The sequence below is a fragment of the Cercospora beticola genome, chromosome 1 (assembly GCF_033473495.1).
Source record: "Cercospora beticola chromosome 1, complete sequence".
Taxonomy (NCBI): Eukaryota; Fungi; Ascomycota; class Dothideomycetes; order Mycosphaerellales; family Mycosphaerellaceae; genus Cercospora; species Cercospora beticola.
The window spans coordinates 3092275-3105529 of record NC_088935.1 but is presented as its reverse complement, the minus strand read 5'-3'; the positions used below and the strand labels follow the sequence as shown (position 1 = coordinate 3105529).

At 54.9% G+C, this 13255-nt stretch overlaps 5 protein-coding genes across 5 annotated transcripts; 4 read left to right on the top strand and 1 right to left on the bottom strand.

Moving 5' to 3' along the window:
- Positions 1-1116: 1116 nt before the first annotated feature.
- Positions 1117-2814, top strand: RHO25_001238 (uncharacterized protein; the record flags this gene model as incomplete). Its single annotated transcript, XM_023593850.2, has 2 exons — positions 1117-2004; positions 2062-2814. The coding sequence occupies 2 exons, from the start codon at positions 1117-1119 to the stop codon at positions 2812-2814; spliced, it is 1641 nt and encodes a 546-aa protein (XP_023459632.1).
- A 989-nt stretch (positions 2815-3803) lies between these two features.
- On the bottom strand, positions 3804-5590 carry RHO25_001237 (uncharacterized protein; the record flags this gene model as incomplete). Its single annotated transcript, XM_023593849.1, has 2 exons — positions 3804-4563; positions 4614-5590. The coding sequence occupies 2 exons, from the start codon at positions 5588-5590 to the stop codon at positions 3804-3806; spliced, it is 1737 nt and encodes a 578-aa protein (XP_023459631.1).
- Positions 5591-6172: 582 nt separating this feature from the next.
- Positions 6173-8410, top strand: RHO25_001236 (uncharacterized protein; the record flags this gene model as incomplete). The annotated part of the gene is made up of 1 exon (XM_023593848.1): positions 6173-8410. One exon carries the CDS (start codon positions 6173-6175, stop codon positions 8408-8410), a length of 2238 nt encoding a protein of 745 aa, XP_023459544.1.
- A 344-nt stretch (positions 8411-8754) lies between these two features.
- On the top strand, positions 8755-10263 carry RHO25_001235 (uncharacterized protein; the record flags this gene model as incomplete). The annotated part of the gene is made up of 3 exons (XM_023593847.2): positions 8755-9298; positions 9347-9464; positions 9525-10263. The coding sequence occupies 3 exons, from the start codon at positions 8755-8757 to the stop codon at positions 10261-10263; spliced, it is 1401 nt and encodes a 466-aa protein (XP_023459542.1).
- A 954-nt stretch (positions 10264-11217) lies between these two features.
- RHO25_001234 (uncharacterized protein) lies at positions 11218-13242 on the top strand (the record flags this gene model as incomplete). The annotated part of the gene is made up of 4 exons (XM_023593845.2): positions 11218-12148; positions 12222-12352; positions 12819-12883; positions 13212-13242. 4 exons carry the CDS (start codon positions 11218-11220, stop codon positions 13240-13242), a joined length of 1158 nt encoding a protein of 385 aa, XP_023459549.1.
- Between the last annotated feature and the right edge of the window lie 13 nt (positions 13243-13255).

The following is a 13255-nucleotide window of genomic DNA, read 5'->3' as shown; positions in this document are numbered from 1 at the left end:
GCTGGCGGCGGTGGTGCGGATGCGGCGTAAAGATCGCGTCGCCGGGCAGGGCGGTGGTGGGCGGGCGGGCAGGCACAGCGCACGCAGCAGCGGCAGTCGCGTGGAGCGTTGCGTAGCTGTAGCGTTGCGTGGCAGAGTGGCAGGCGGGCCCGGCTCAAAGAGTGCAGCGACCCACGAGGCACGAAAAGGCGGCCGTGGGCGAGGGAGCGGCGACGGGCGGACACGCGGGGACGCACAGGCGGCGGCGTGAGGGAGCGTGAGGAGTGAAGGGTGAGGTGAGGGACAGAGAGAGTGTGTGTGTGCAGTGTAGCGGGAGAGACGGACGAGCACGAGGAGGAGGAGCGATGGGAGGTGGAGACGAGAGGCTCGCGGACCATCCAACGAGGAGCAGCGATGATGCTGATGATGCTGCTGGCGCTGCTTCTGCGCACTGCTCCCGCTGCCCTGTGCCCTCTGCGCTGCTGCTGCTGACGGACGGGGGGACGAGAGCTTTGTCCAGCCGACGCAACCGGCGCCAGATGCCAACGTCGCTGTCGATGCATCGATGGCCATCGTCACTGCGGTCCGTCGCTGCCATCGGCTCACCCATTGTTGCCAGTTACCACCGCCAGCTGGGCGTTGCCTCGCACTGCATTGGCACGATCGCCGCAGCTGTGGCAGCGTCGCCCGTCGCGTGGCAGTGGAGATGCTGATGAACGCGTGTCTCGACTGCACTGCACGCCGTATTCACTGCTGACCCCCGGTGCAGCGCACCCAAACGCCGGAGCGCCGTGCAGACGACAGCGACAGTGCTAATCACTCGTCGCCGGGTCTGGCAGTCGCGCTGGGAGTATACGATGCTCACTGTTGCGCAGACACATTGAATTCACACACATGCACAGCTCAGACGCGGCCCAGAAATAGCAGACCTCCGGGCCAGCATGTGGCCTGCTCCGCACCGTGGAACCCTGTCTGCGCATTGACGGTCGGCCCATCAATAAATTGACGACAGGCTCACCAAGCTCAGTTGCTGACTCACCCCGTACACGTGACAGCGCGACTTATCGATTTGCTGAATGTTGATCAAGCTTGCTGTGCTTCACGATCCACAACTCGGACATCCACCACCTCGACGCCATGACGCCGTACCGGTCGGCGGATCGATCGCGGAGCAGCACTTCGCTGCTGCGCGCGAGTCCCAGTACTCGCTCCGACCATCATAGCTCTCACGAGTCGCAATCACTGCAACTGGTAGAGGATCTATCGCGGCTGCTGAGCGACGATGACCGCACGTTCAAGCGAAAGCTCGACGAAGAAACCCTACTGCAGCAACAGCGTCACGTTGAAGCGCTCGAGAAAGCACTGCAGCAGCATGAGGCGGTGCGCAGATCCGCCGAGCACACTTTCGAAGCAGTGCAGCTCGAGCTGGAACGTCAACGAATAACGCGTGAAGCGGCACAGGCGCGAAGGCTGGCCGAGGAGCGGAGAAAGCTGGAAGAAGCGAAGCAAGCAGAGCTCCGGCGCGTCGAAGAGGCTCGACAAAAGGAAGAGACACTTCGCAAAGAGCAGGAGCGATTGCTTCAAGAGCAACAACTTGCCAAGAAGCGCCGCGAGGAAGATGAGTCGCAAGCTCGCGCTCGCGAACAAGCAGAGGAGCAGAAGAGAGTTGAGACTCAGCGTAAGGCTACTGAGGAGGCGGCAGCTCGTGAAGCTCAGACCAAGAGGCAGGAGCAGCTGGATCAGCAGCGAGCCCAACAGGCTGCAGAAGCTGCTAACAGACAGCAGCCTACTGGCACTGCACAGTCGACTGTCCCTTCGGGCTTGGGGACCACACAAGCAGAGCGTGTCGAAGTACACAATGCCTACCTCAAGCTGCACGCGCAGTGCAAGGAGTTGCGCAAGGAGGTATCATTGATCAAAAACAGCAATCGCCAGCTGTACGACTCCATTCGAGATAACGCCCGGCACATCAAGCTCGCCGTCGGCCAGCTGGCTAAGAACGATTCGATTGGCAACCGCAAGAGGGTAAGTCATGTCTTCTTCCTTTTCTTTTTGGCCTATCTTGCTGACAGTGGATCTCAGATCAACACTATCCAGGAGCACTGGAAGTGGTCGATCACATGTTGCCCTTCAGAGACTGCTGACCTCAATTTGTACCGATTGCAACCTGTCGATCCTTTGCAGGTGCCGAAAGTCTTCTTGTACATGGTCAACTACACAGTCAAAATCATCCTCAAACAGCTGGCGTACGAGGCGACCGTAGACCCTGAGCATGCAGAGCCCATCGGTATACTGACAGCGACTCTGTTCTCGAAGCCAGAATTCAAGCCGGGTGGCCACTTCATGTCCGACATGTTGTGGGCCAAATTCCACAAGATCCACGCGGCCTTGTTTGGTCTCCGGTTCAACGAACTCACGCCCGATGGCAGACTGGCGCTCGGGTTCAAACGAGACGTGTATACGTCCAAGACCATGTGGCACGACGCGGTCCGAGCCCTATCACGAGGCTATGCCGCCATCACGCTCCGCGATTTCTCCAGGTCACAGAACGAGAACCCATTTCCAAACCGATTGTACTGGGAAGCATTATCGCGAGTTCTGACAACACCTGTCGAAGAGCGCATATCACTCCACTACGTGACGGTGGATGGCATGCTCGACCCCCTGTTCGTGCCTCGCTTCATCAAGTTCTACGGCAACAACGCGCTGGCCGCGATGAGAGCGGCTGTGCTGGAGTTTCCAAAACCGCCACACCGAGAAGGCCACGAGTTGGCCAAGACGACTTTACAGAAATTGAGCGTCAAGTTTCAGGAGCAGCTCAATTTACGATTGTAGTGCAAATTCGGGAATACAGGCACTCCGTACACTCTGACCATTTCAAAGGGCACCCCTCCTGCTTCTCGTACGACTGTGAACGCTCCATACAACAAACATGTCCACACCGCGACCTGGAACGCCCCAAGCGTTCCGATGTATATGGACGAGAATGCTCAGTTGCCACAAGCCTTGAACGGAAAAACGACAACTTTCCAGCAAAAGCCGCCCATACCAATAAGTACGAACGTGAATGCTGTGAAGAGCGAGCTTTTGTCTGGTGATAAGACAAATCAGCCATCATTGGTCTCAGTGAGGAAGTCTGAGAACGGATTGCCACTAACGCACTCCATATGGGCCCCGCCGGGTGTCAGCACAAGGTCCGACGCACGTACACACCCGCACAGCACTGCTGTCGTGAGCGGTCGCGTGGGCGTGACGACGAGATCACCCACCAGCATCCAATGGAGGCCAGGTCCTGTCATCAAGTCAGGTCTCTCCAACAACTTGTATCGTTGATACCGAGCATAGACGGTCTGCGCAAGACCTCATGTTCAGCATATCCCGTCTGTTTGGTAGCCTCAGTATGCCACATAGCAGGCCCTAAGTAGTGCTCAAACCAATCCAACGTAGCTGTCGTCAGTGACTGCACAATTTTGATCAAGTATTCATTTTCATCCCTTTGCATGCACAATGTCAGACGCTGTATACTGAACCCCTTCCATAGCCCGGATGGAAAGCAGAACATGAAGTACATAGAGAGTAATGACTCTCCAATCCGGTCGCACTTGGCCAATACATTAATGTCTCATACATCAGAACAGCATAGGAGGGAAGCTGTCTTATCATCGTACCGCTCTGCCTGAAGCAAGCTTGAGATGTCCTTGTGCGTCCCTAGTGCCTGCCAGTCTCCATGCTCATGACAACAGTTCCAGACATCACTCTCCACGACAGACATAGCCGCACAGCCTTCAGCGCAGTGAAGCAGCGGTGCTGTCTTGACCTCTGGGTCATTCAGCTTGAAGCACCTTCTCGATGGCCGTCAGCTTGCTAACCAGAAGTGCAAAGCCATCTTCTCCGCTGTCTCCTGAAAACCATTCATCGATGTTGTGTGACCAGTTGGCGCTTGTCCCCACAGCAAGATCTTTGTTCCGCGAAAGGTTCTCTGCCCACTCCGGCCGAAATACGTTGAGCTTCCATGCTGGCTCGAACACAATCGTTTGACCTCCAGAGAATGTGCGGTCCTGGAAGCGCACCAGATCGAGATTGTAATCCGTGCCCTTGATGTTGAAACGATATCGTACTTCGTATCTTAGTGATTTCAAGGTAACGCCCGCTGAGTTGTATTTGACGGTGAACTCATCTGATGCGTTGAAGGGAGCTTGTAGGCTGACCGAGGCAGCGAACTGTGAGTACTTTTCGAGCAACTTGCTCGGGACGACTGAAAGTTCTGCGGTTAGGTCGAATTGCCAGGCAGTCCCGGTGTGTAAGTCGGTGAGGGAGACGTCAAGAAGATGCGTAGCGCTTCTGTGGAATTGGTCGGGATTCGCAACCATTCGGAATGCTCCAGGCTCAGTCTCGCTCTCGAAGTCACTCCTCTGCCATGACTTCACGAGGCGCACGTCGCTGTCTTCGGCAGGGAAGGTGAAGATTGCAGCGTACGACGGCAAAACCTCTTCCAGGCGATCAAGAAACGCATCCTGCGGACAGAAGAGATCGTCTGCCGCTTGTACAGCGGAGAGCACGTCAGCTCCGACTGGGTTGGCAAGTCTAGCAGTAGTCAGTAAGCGCTGTTGCACTAATTCAGTACCATAACTCACTCTTCAGACACTCGAGCAGCGAATTGTGGCTGCTTGATCATTGCCTCATACTCGTCCAGCTCGTACAAGTCGAGGCCAGCTTGCGGCGGCATATACTGCTCCAACAGCAAAGTGCCCAGCCGGATGCCCAGTGTCAGCTGGCCCCGAAAGTAATGTATCTTCTTTAGCGCATTTGCTAGAAGCATTTTCGCGCTCTGAACACTGAGCATGGAATCGGCCAGTGCATTGACCCTGGCTCCGAGAGCACCTTCCCCACGCGGGGCACGAATGAGCTCCTCATCATCGCCTGTCGAGGTGGACTTGAGTGGAAGTGGTCTTTGGTACGGCTCAAGAGCAATGTGAGAAGGCACGGCGCTTGATCGCCAGTGATTGAAGTATCTCCTCACGCCGTTCATGGATCGCGCAGTCAATTGAAAATAGGCAGATCGCAGTCGCAGAAGGGCATCCGTGACGTTCTGCACATTGTCTCCCATGACTTGGAAGCAATTCTTCTCGGGCACCCATATTACGTACGACTCGCAGCCGACACGGATGAAGTCTAGGGCTTCACAGTGATTGCCAAAGACCTCCTGGGGTTTGTAGTCATTACTCGGCCAAATGAAGGTGCCAATCGATCCGAAAGGCTGGTCGATTGGCGGTGGTTGCCGAAATCGACTGCTTTGAACCGCACGCGCCCAGCGCTTCTCATGACGGCGTCGCAATTCCGGTGTCAGTGAAGCTAGTTTAGCGAAATTCCTTTCTTTGGCAGTTGGTCCGCGATCATCTCTGAGTGCGGTCTTGATAACAGGACGACGTGGGCGTGAGGAGGCCGAGGCATTGCTGCTCTTCTCGAATGCCTTGCCGTCGAAAGATACGCTTCCACCAGCGCGAGGGGGACGACTTGGAGCGTCAGCTTGGCTCTGAACCTGACTGGGCTGCTGGGTGTCGTCCGGGACAGCCTGCTGCCAGCTGCGTGAGTTCTCGGCCTCGTAGTCCATTATGGTGGCCGCTCCCGAAATGAGCGTCTCGCAGTTGATGCTCTGTGATGAGGCAACTCTGTGTGGTCAGATGTAGGAGACGTTGTGCTCACGTCGACTGGCGGAGGCGCTGGTGCTTAAGCTCATGTCGATTGACGAGAACTTTGCGCGCAGTCATTGGGAGTGTGTGCGCTGTGTGATTCAGAAAGGAAAGGCTTGAGCAAGTCGCCCGAAGCCAACGACAAAATTGAGGAAGTCGCGACAGTTCTCACGCGCGAGTGCCGCTGCCAGCGTTTGCTCACCAGCATACTACGATATATGCGCAGTGATAGGTAAAGTGCCCATATGGCATCAACGTCTGTGTGGCTACATCAGGAATGCGCGGCGTGGATCACAACGCGACGCATTCTGATAGGAGTTGCACACGATTACTGTGAGACGCATTGAGGGAAGTGTGAAGTGAAGTGAAGACACTGGGCTGGGATGCCGGGATGTAGTCTCGCTTCGGCCTTGGCATTGTCGCGCCGAAGCTAAACTTGTCGCGTAGGCACGCGTCGCTCGCCATCCGGCAACTGCAGCTCAACTGATCGCCTGTAACGTAAAATGGCACCGCGTCGAAAAACAACGAAAGCTGACCGCGCCAGGAAGCTTCTGGGCGGAGTGTTGCGGGAAGACTCTGATGATGAGCTGGGCCAGGAAGATCACCCCTGGGAATGGATATTCGACAGCGATGGCAGGACGATCAAGGGTGCTCGCATGGGCGCTTTCGAATGCTTCGTAGGAGATCCGGTCCTTCTGAAAGCCGCGAACAATGAAGCATGGGTCGCACTACTTCACTCCTTCGCGGAAGAAGAAGACGAGGACGAGGACGGCCAGGCAATTACCGAGAAGAAGGCGACCATGCTGTGGTTTTCCTCAGAAAAGGAGATCAGAAATAACAAGAAGAAGCGTCAAGATTTCATGGCCAATGAGTTGTATATTACCGCCAATTTTGACAACAACGCGTTGGCTACCATCAACGGCAAAGCCCAAATCTGCTCCAGAGAAGAATTTGACCAGCGATTTCCTTCCGGCAAGATTCCCCGGACCTCCAAGTCGTATGGCAAGCTCTTCGTATGCAGAAGGGGAGTCAACATCCGCACGACAACGTATTCAGATGAATTTCGATGGGAGGATCTTTACAAGGGTCCAGAAAACTTGGATGACGTGGTCGCATTCGTAGAGTCACAGACGGTAGGGACACGGAAACGCAAGAATGCGGCCAGAGACAGAGAGCTTGACGAGTTCGTTGAGGGCGACGGGGACGAGGACGAGCCATCGACGCCGCGGAAGAAGCGCAAATTGGCCGCTGGAACGCCAACACCATCTCGAAATAAGAACACCACCCCACGAAAGTTCACAACACCTAGCGGACGCAAGATAATCACTAAAAGAGCCTTGGAATTCACACCGCTCGGCACAAGAATCCTGTCACCTGCACAAACGCAGTCATCGCCGCATCAAATCGCAAGGTCCAGTCTTCACGTCTCTGCAGTGCCCCACGCCCTGCCCTGTAGAGAGACCGAATTCGATACCGTCTACTCACATCTCGAAACTGCCATCTCAGCTGGTACGGGATCGTGTATTTACATATCGGGCACACCCGGAACAGGCAAGACTGCAACGGTTCGCGAAGTTGTCAGCAGTCTGCAGGCAGCTGTCGCTGAGGAACAGCTCGACGATTTCTACTTTGTCGAGATCAATGGCATGAAAGTCACCGATCCTCATCAATCGTACAGTCTGCTGTGGGAAGCGTTGAAAGGAGATCGCGTAAGCTCGAACCATGCACTTGAACTACTAGAGCGTGAATTCACGACTCCCAGCCCACGACGAGTTCCTTGTGTCGTGCTGATGGACGAGCTTGATCAGCTCGTGACTCGGAACCAAGGCGTCATGTATAATTTCTTCAACTGGCCACAACTCCGACATTCGAGGCTCATTGTCCTGGCTGTTGCGAACACGATGGACCTGCCCGAGCGGACGCTGTCCAACAAAATATCGAGTCGATTAGGTCTGACTCGCATCACGTTTCCGGGATACACACACACACAGCTCATGAAGATCATCCAAAGCCGTCTCGAGGGGTTAGGGCAAGTTGTTGTGGAACCGGATGCGGTCCAATTCGCTAGCCGAAAGGTTGCTGCTGTTTCAGGCGATGCGCGGCGGGTGCTGGACATCTGTCGTCGAGCTGTTGAACTTGCCGAACAGGATGCACTGCAAAATGACCGGATTGATCAGGAGAACCAGACTCCTACTGCCCCAGGCAAGACACCACTCAAAGAGAAGAAGGCATCCAGCAAAGGCGTGGTCACAATTGCAACAGTCAAACAGGCGATCAACGAAGCGACCTTGACACCTTTGGCGTCACATTTGCGGTCGTTACCTCTCACCAGTAAGCTATTTCTTGCGGCTCTTCTTGCACGAACACGACGAACAGGTCTCTCGGAGTCTACGCTATCCGATGTTACTGACGAAGCTCATCGTATGAGTACTATAACGACGAACAAGAGCCTGACAAAGCACTTGCTCGCTGTGGCACCCAGCTTAGAACAACAAGAAATTGGGAGCGACACAGTTTCCATGACGCCCTCGAAGCGAGGACGACCGGTCCAAAAGCGCGAAGTGGAGCACGCAGCTCGGATCAATGGTCTCGGTGTAGCTGCGCGGGAGCTCTTTGAAGCGGGCATCATTGGACTGGAGAGTAGACATGGTGATCGCGTAGGACGAGTTCGCTTGGGTGTTGCTGAAGAGCAGGTTGCTGATGCACTTAGAGACGACAAAGATTGCATCGGTCTCACATAGGTACATAATAGACAGAAACTTTCTGACGTTGCGCGTGGTATGTTGCACACTTGAGCCATTTCAATCATGACTTTTGTAGACATTATTCGAAGCACCCAAGATTGATCCACATTCTCACACGCAAATGCATACCGGGATGGCCCCTGCTGCCAGCTCGCTTGAATCCCTTAGCGTCACAGAGAGGTGAATGCACGTGATCGTGCGGTGCCTTACTCATCACTTGACCGATGGACTCTGACCTTCACTAAACATTCGACTGCACTATTCGCGTTTGCAACTTCACCGCCCACAACGCCAAACACAACACTCCGCCCAATATCCCCGTCGCCCACTACTGAATCAGCATGAGCGAGGACGAGGTGCTGCAGGCGAGGATTGCCGCGCTGGCAGGACAAATCAATAAGCACCGGCAACAACCACCGCGTCAAGGTCTAACACAGCACTCGTCCTCTACGCACGATGCAGCGCATTTCGTTCGCGGTGCGCACCGCTGGTCGCCATACTCGCCCGGAGCGCGGCCTCTCATACCTCACCCAGTCAAGAATCGCACGCTTGTGCTTGGTGGCGGCTCGAACAACCTATCTAGCACTCGAGTCAACGATGTGACACCACGTCCCATCGAACCGTCGGTCGCGGCGTCTGGCCGCTTCGTGACTTCTCGAATGGGTAATAGATCGCAGCTTATGACAAAAGAGACATACGAACGCGAGCAACGCCAGCGGCAAGAGTATAAGGACAAGCGCGCAGGAAATACTGCATTTTTCGCGCCGCAACAGACACGAAATGCCCAACAGGATATCCCGTCGACTCCAGCCACTCGTGTGCTCGAATTTGATGGGATCCAGTTCGAACTCCAGCCACATGGCGACAAGCTCGTGCGCCTCGCTGGTAAGCAACACGTGAATTCCAGCAACCGGACCGGACTAAGGAGCACAGATCCAGCTACGGCCGACGGGCAGACGCCGAGGAAAGTGACCATCGCAGATGTCGACTTCTTACGCACCAAGAATGGGAACCTCATTCGCGCCATGCCAGCCACTCAAGACAATACGAGGTATCTTGGACGTGCCAGTGCCCATGACCCGGGACCTCGCTTACATTATCGTACCTACAGACCACCTGCACCAGCCTCGCGAAAGCAGTGCGAAAAATTCACAAGACACGGTACCATTTCTACCCACCTCCGACCAACTGGCTACTTGCTTGGAACGACTCGGAGCTCCTACCTTGTCAGGCATGGCGGCAATCCTCTGCTGCATACTAACATGGTCACAGGTAACTGCCCTTTCGGTCCCTCTTGCAGGAACCGCCACGACCCAACTCGAATCGCCATCTGCAAGGAGTTCTTCACGAAAGGCTCCTGTACGGCAGGCAAAAACTGCGACCTGTCACACGAGCCCACATATCATCGGGTGCCAGCATGCACATATTTCCTCCGCGGCAACTGCACGAACAGTGCATGCCGCTATGCCCACGTCACCGTTTCTACTTCTACCCTCGTGTGCCGCCCCTTCGCTACTCTTGGCTATTGCAGCAAAGGAGTCGATTGCGGCAAGCGTCATGTGTTTGAGTGTCCTGACTATACTAATCACGGGCGCTGTGAAGCTCGAGAGAAAGGTCTTTGTTCTCTGCCGCACATCGATCGCGCCAGCTCTCTGCGCAAAGCTGCGAAGCGGCGGGGCGATTCGCACTCCGATGATGACACGGATCTGTCGAGTGCTGAGGAAGGCCAAAGTGCCAGTGAGGGAGATGAAGATTCCGACATCGACATCACCATGGGAAACGAAGACGACAGCCATGAACTTACACAGCAGCGAGACTACGTTCGATTTCCATCGTACAGCCGTGACTAGGCTGGCTGGCCGCAAGAGTGACCATTGAAGTCGCGAGCAGCGCAGCATACCCTTGAGCGCTAGCTCATGTACTTTCCAGAAGAAAAATACCGGCCGAATTCCGGCAGAGCATATTCGAGACTACAATAGCTTTAGCGAAGAAAGAAATGAAAAGACAAGATTTGACAACAGCATTTCGTCCAAATTCACCAGCGCAAGACGTTGAAACTGTTCCGTGACAGGTTCACATGGTGACCTCGTCTAAGGATGAAAGGCATCGGATGAAGTCTCGCGCGACGAACAATGATGTGGGAGTAGTCGTTCAAGTACAATTTTGCCCCAGGACAACTCATAAGCAGAGTTACTCGTGAAAAGCGACCAGATGATGAGACATTTCGGCAACTAGATTTTGTATACATGAAGGTATTGGCGCAAGGTAGTGGTACAATATCCCCGACAGCTGTACGCAGCGCCATCTTGCACGTGGTCAAGACGACGAGCTGAGAACGATGCATGGCTTTGGGCAGAATTCTTGGCTCGTGATTGGTACGACACTGCGGGAGCGAACGAGAAAAGGTGTCTTTGTCTGCATTGCACGCATTTGACCTCAGAGTTGTATAACGCGCCGGGACGCATTCGTAGACGCCGTGCGATCGAGCGTGCAATACGTTGGTCGGCTGCACTGACGGTCGTGCCACTTGCCGAGCCACAAAGACAAACTTAGGAGCTACCTAATTGAAACTCGACGCAACAAGGCGCTCTCAGCTCAGCCTCTGCGGATCTGCACGCCCTTAATAAGGGCCACGACCGCAGAGGCGGAGGCATAGGAACTGTGAGGACAACCCCAATGCGGTAGGCTATTTCGTGTGACTTCCTTGTTGCGCCATCTAGTTTCATCTGTCTGCCGCCGCCACTACTCGACCACACGGAGCGCGTAGCACATGCAAGAGATCTCCCACTAACACCAACGACAAAATGCCGGGCTTACGGGACATTTTAAAGAAGAAGGACAAAATCAGCAATGAAGCGCAACCTGCGCCTGCTGCCCTCGCCCCGCCTGCGCCTGAATTCACGATCATCCGCTCGACTACGAACTTCCAAGAGATTCTGGAGCCGCCCGCACACCCTCAAGACGACAACGACGCCAATCGCCCTCGCGATAGCAAAGAGAAACGGCGCTCGCTAGGGCTGCGCGGCTTCTCAAGCTCATCAGCAGCGAAAGATCTATCACCTGAGGCGCATAAGTCGAGCCAGCAGCTAGGCGTGCGACCTCGAGGAGAACGGCGCCTCTCTGATCGGCTGCATCTACACCGTCGAGATCGATCACGCTCTGCGTCGGCAGAGACGAGTAGCAATCTCCCAGAGGACTTGCCTGCCGCACCTCAGGCATTGGCAGCACGGCCAAAGGAGAAAAGCGTGGACGATGCTGCGACTCAGGCAAACAAGGAGCAGCAAGATCAGGAGCAAGAACAGCGAGAAGCACAATGGGAGAAGCGGGCGACAATGCTGGCCATGAGCAGTCCTTTCCGCGAGACCGGAAAGGCCCCTGGTCCGAGCAGGAGCAGGAGTCCGAGCATTTCAGACGCTTCGGGGGACATCAACATCCAAGAAGCTATACGCCTGCATGAAGAAGGCAAGCTCAAAGAATCGAGCGAGATGTTCGGTGCATTGGCCAATCCTAAAGGTGCAAACAATGCGCTCGCAGCTGTGCTATATGGCCTTGCTTTACGACATGGCTGGGGCATACCCATTGACGCTGAGAAAGCCATCTACTACCTGTCTTTGGCAGCATCGAATTCCGCCTCAGTCGAAGAACAGGCTCTGGCATCTGGTATGAAGAAAGGAGGGTCGGCACGCGGCGAGCTCGTCCTTGCCATTTTTGAGCTGGCAAACTGTTTCCGAAATGGTATGTTACACGTTCCGTACAAGGCAAATGCCAGCCCCAAAAGCATATGTGAAAGCTGATCCATCACCAACAGGCTGGGGTGTCGCGAAAGATCCAGTCGCGGCTAGACAGTACTACGAAACCGCCGCAAATCTCGGCGATACTGACGCCATGGAAGAAGCAGCATGGTGTTATCTGGAAGGCTTCGGAGGAGCCAAAGACAAGGTACGTACTACTTTCTCATATTATTATCGTGTATCCCGCGCCCACCCTCGGTCTCGGCCTTTGGTATCGAACCGCCACGCTGCAAAACATTGGGCAAGGCTGCATTATGTTCGAGACCGAGCCACTTGCGTGACGCAAGCCGATTATTCTGCTCTCGCGCGGCAGGCGCAGCGCTGCAACTGTCAACATGACAGCCCAGTCCAGGTCACAAGCGAGAGCACACAAAACCAAGGTCGGCTGCACAACGTCGTCCACTCGGCCATGCTGCCACCATGCAGCAAGCAGCAGCAGCAGTAGAGAGGTCAGACCCGTGGAGTGGTCATTCGGCGTCGTCGTCTCGAGGTTCTGCCCTGGAAATTGGGCCTTCATGCAACCTGCACGTCAGCTGCATGTCAAGCCAAAAAAAAAAGCGGGAATCATTCTTGGAGCTAGTCAGCTAACGACATTCGTCTTTTCCAACATCTAGTTCAAAGCGGCGCAGTACTTACGCTTGGCCGAGTCGAGAGGATCGAAAGGAGTTTCCCAAAGCTGGTGAGTCAAGCATAATCTCTTTCTCTCTTTTTCCGTGTTTTTCCCTCTTCTTGCATCGAGCCGTCTTGACCCGGCACACACCGCTATTCTTAATCCACTCTGGAATCACCAATCGCAATTGAACTTGCACTCTTTTCCTCATCGCCCCATCACGGCCAGGCGGCGATACACTTGTACCTTGCTTTCCAGTCGGTTCCGAGCTATGCGACGGGGGCACTGCCGGCTTGTCTGCTGCACCTCTGAACCATCGGCTATTTCAGCAGCTGCACGCAGGGTGCCGACTGTGCTCTCAAAATACCTCAGCAGAAGCTAACCACTTGACCAACAGGATTTGGAAGGACAAGTACAATCCTAAATGACATCACGATGTAA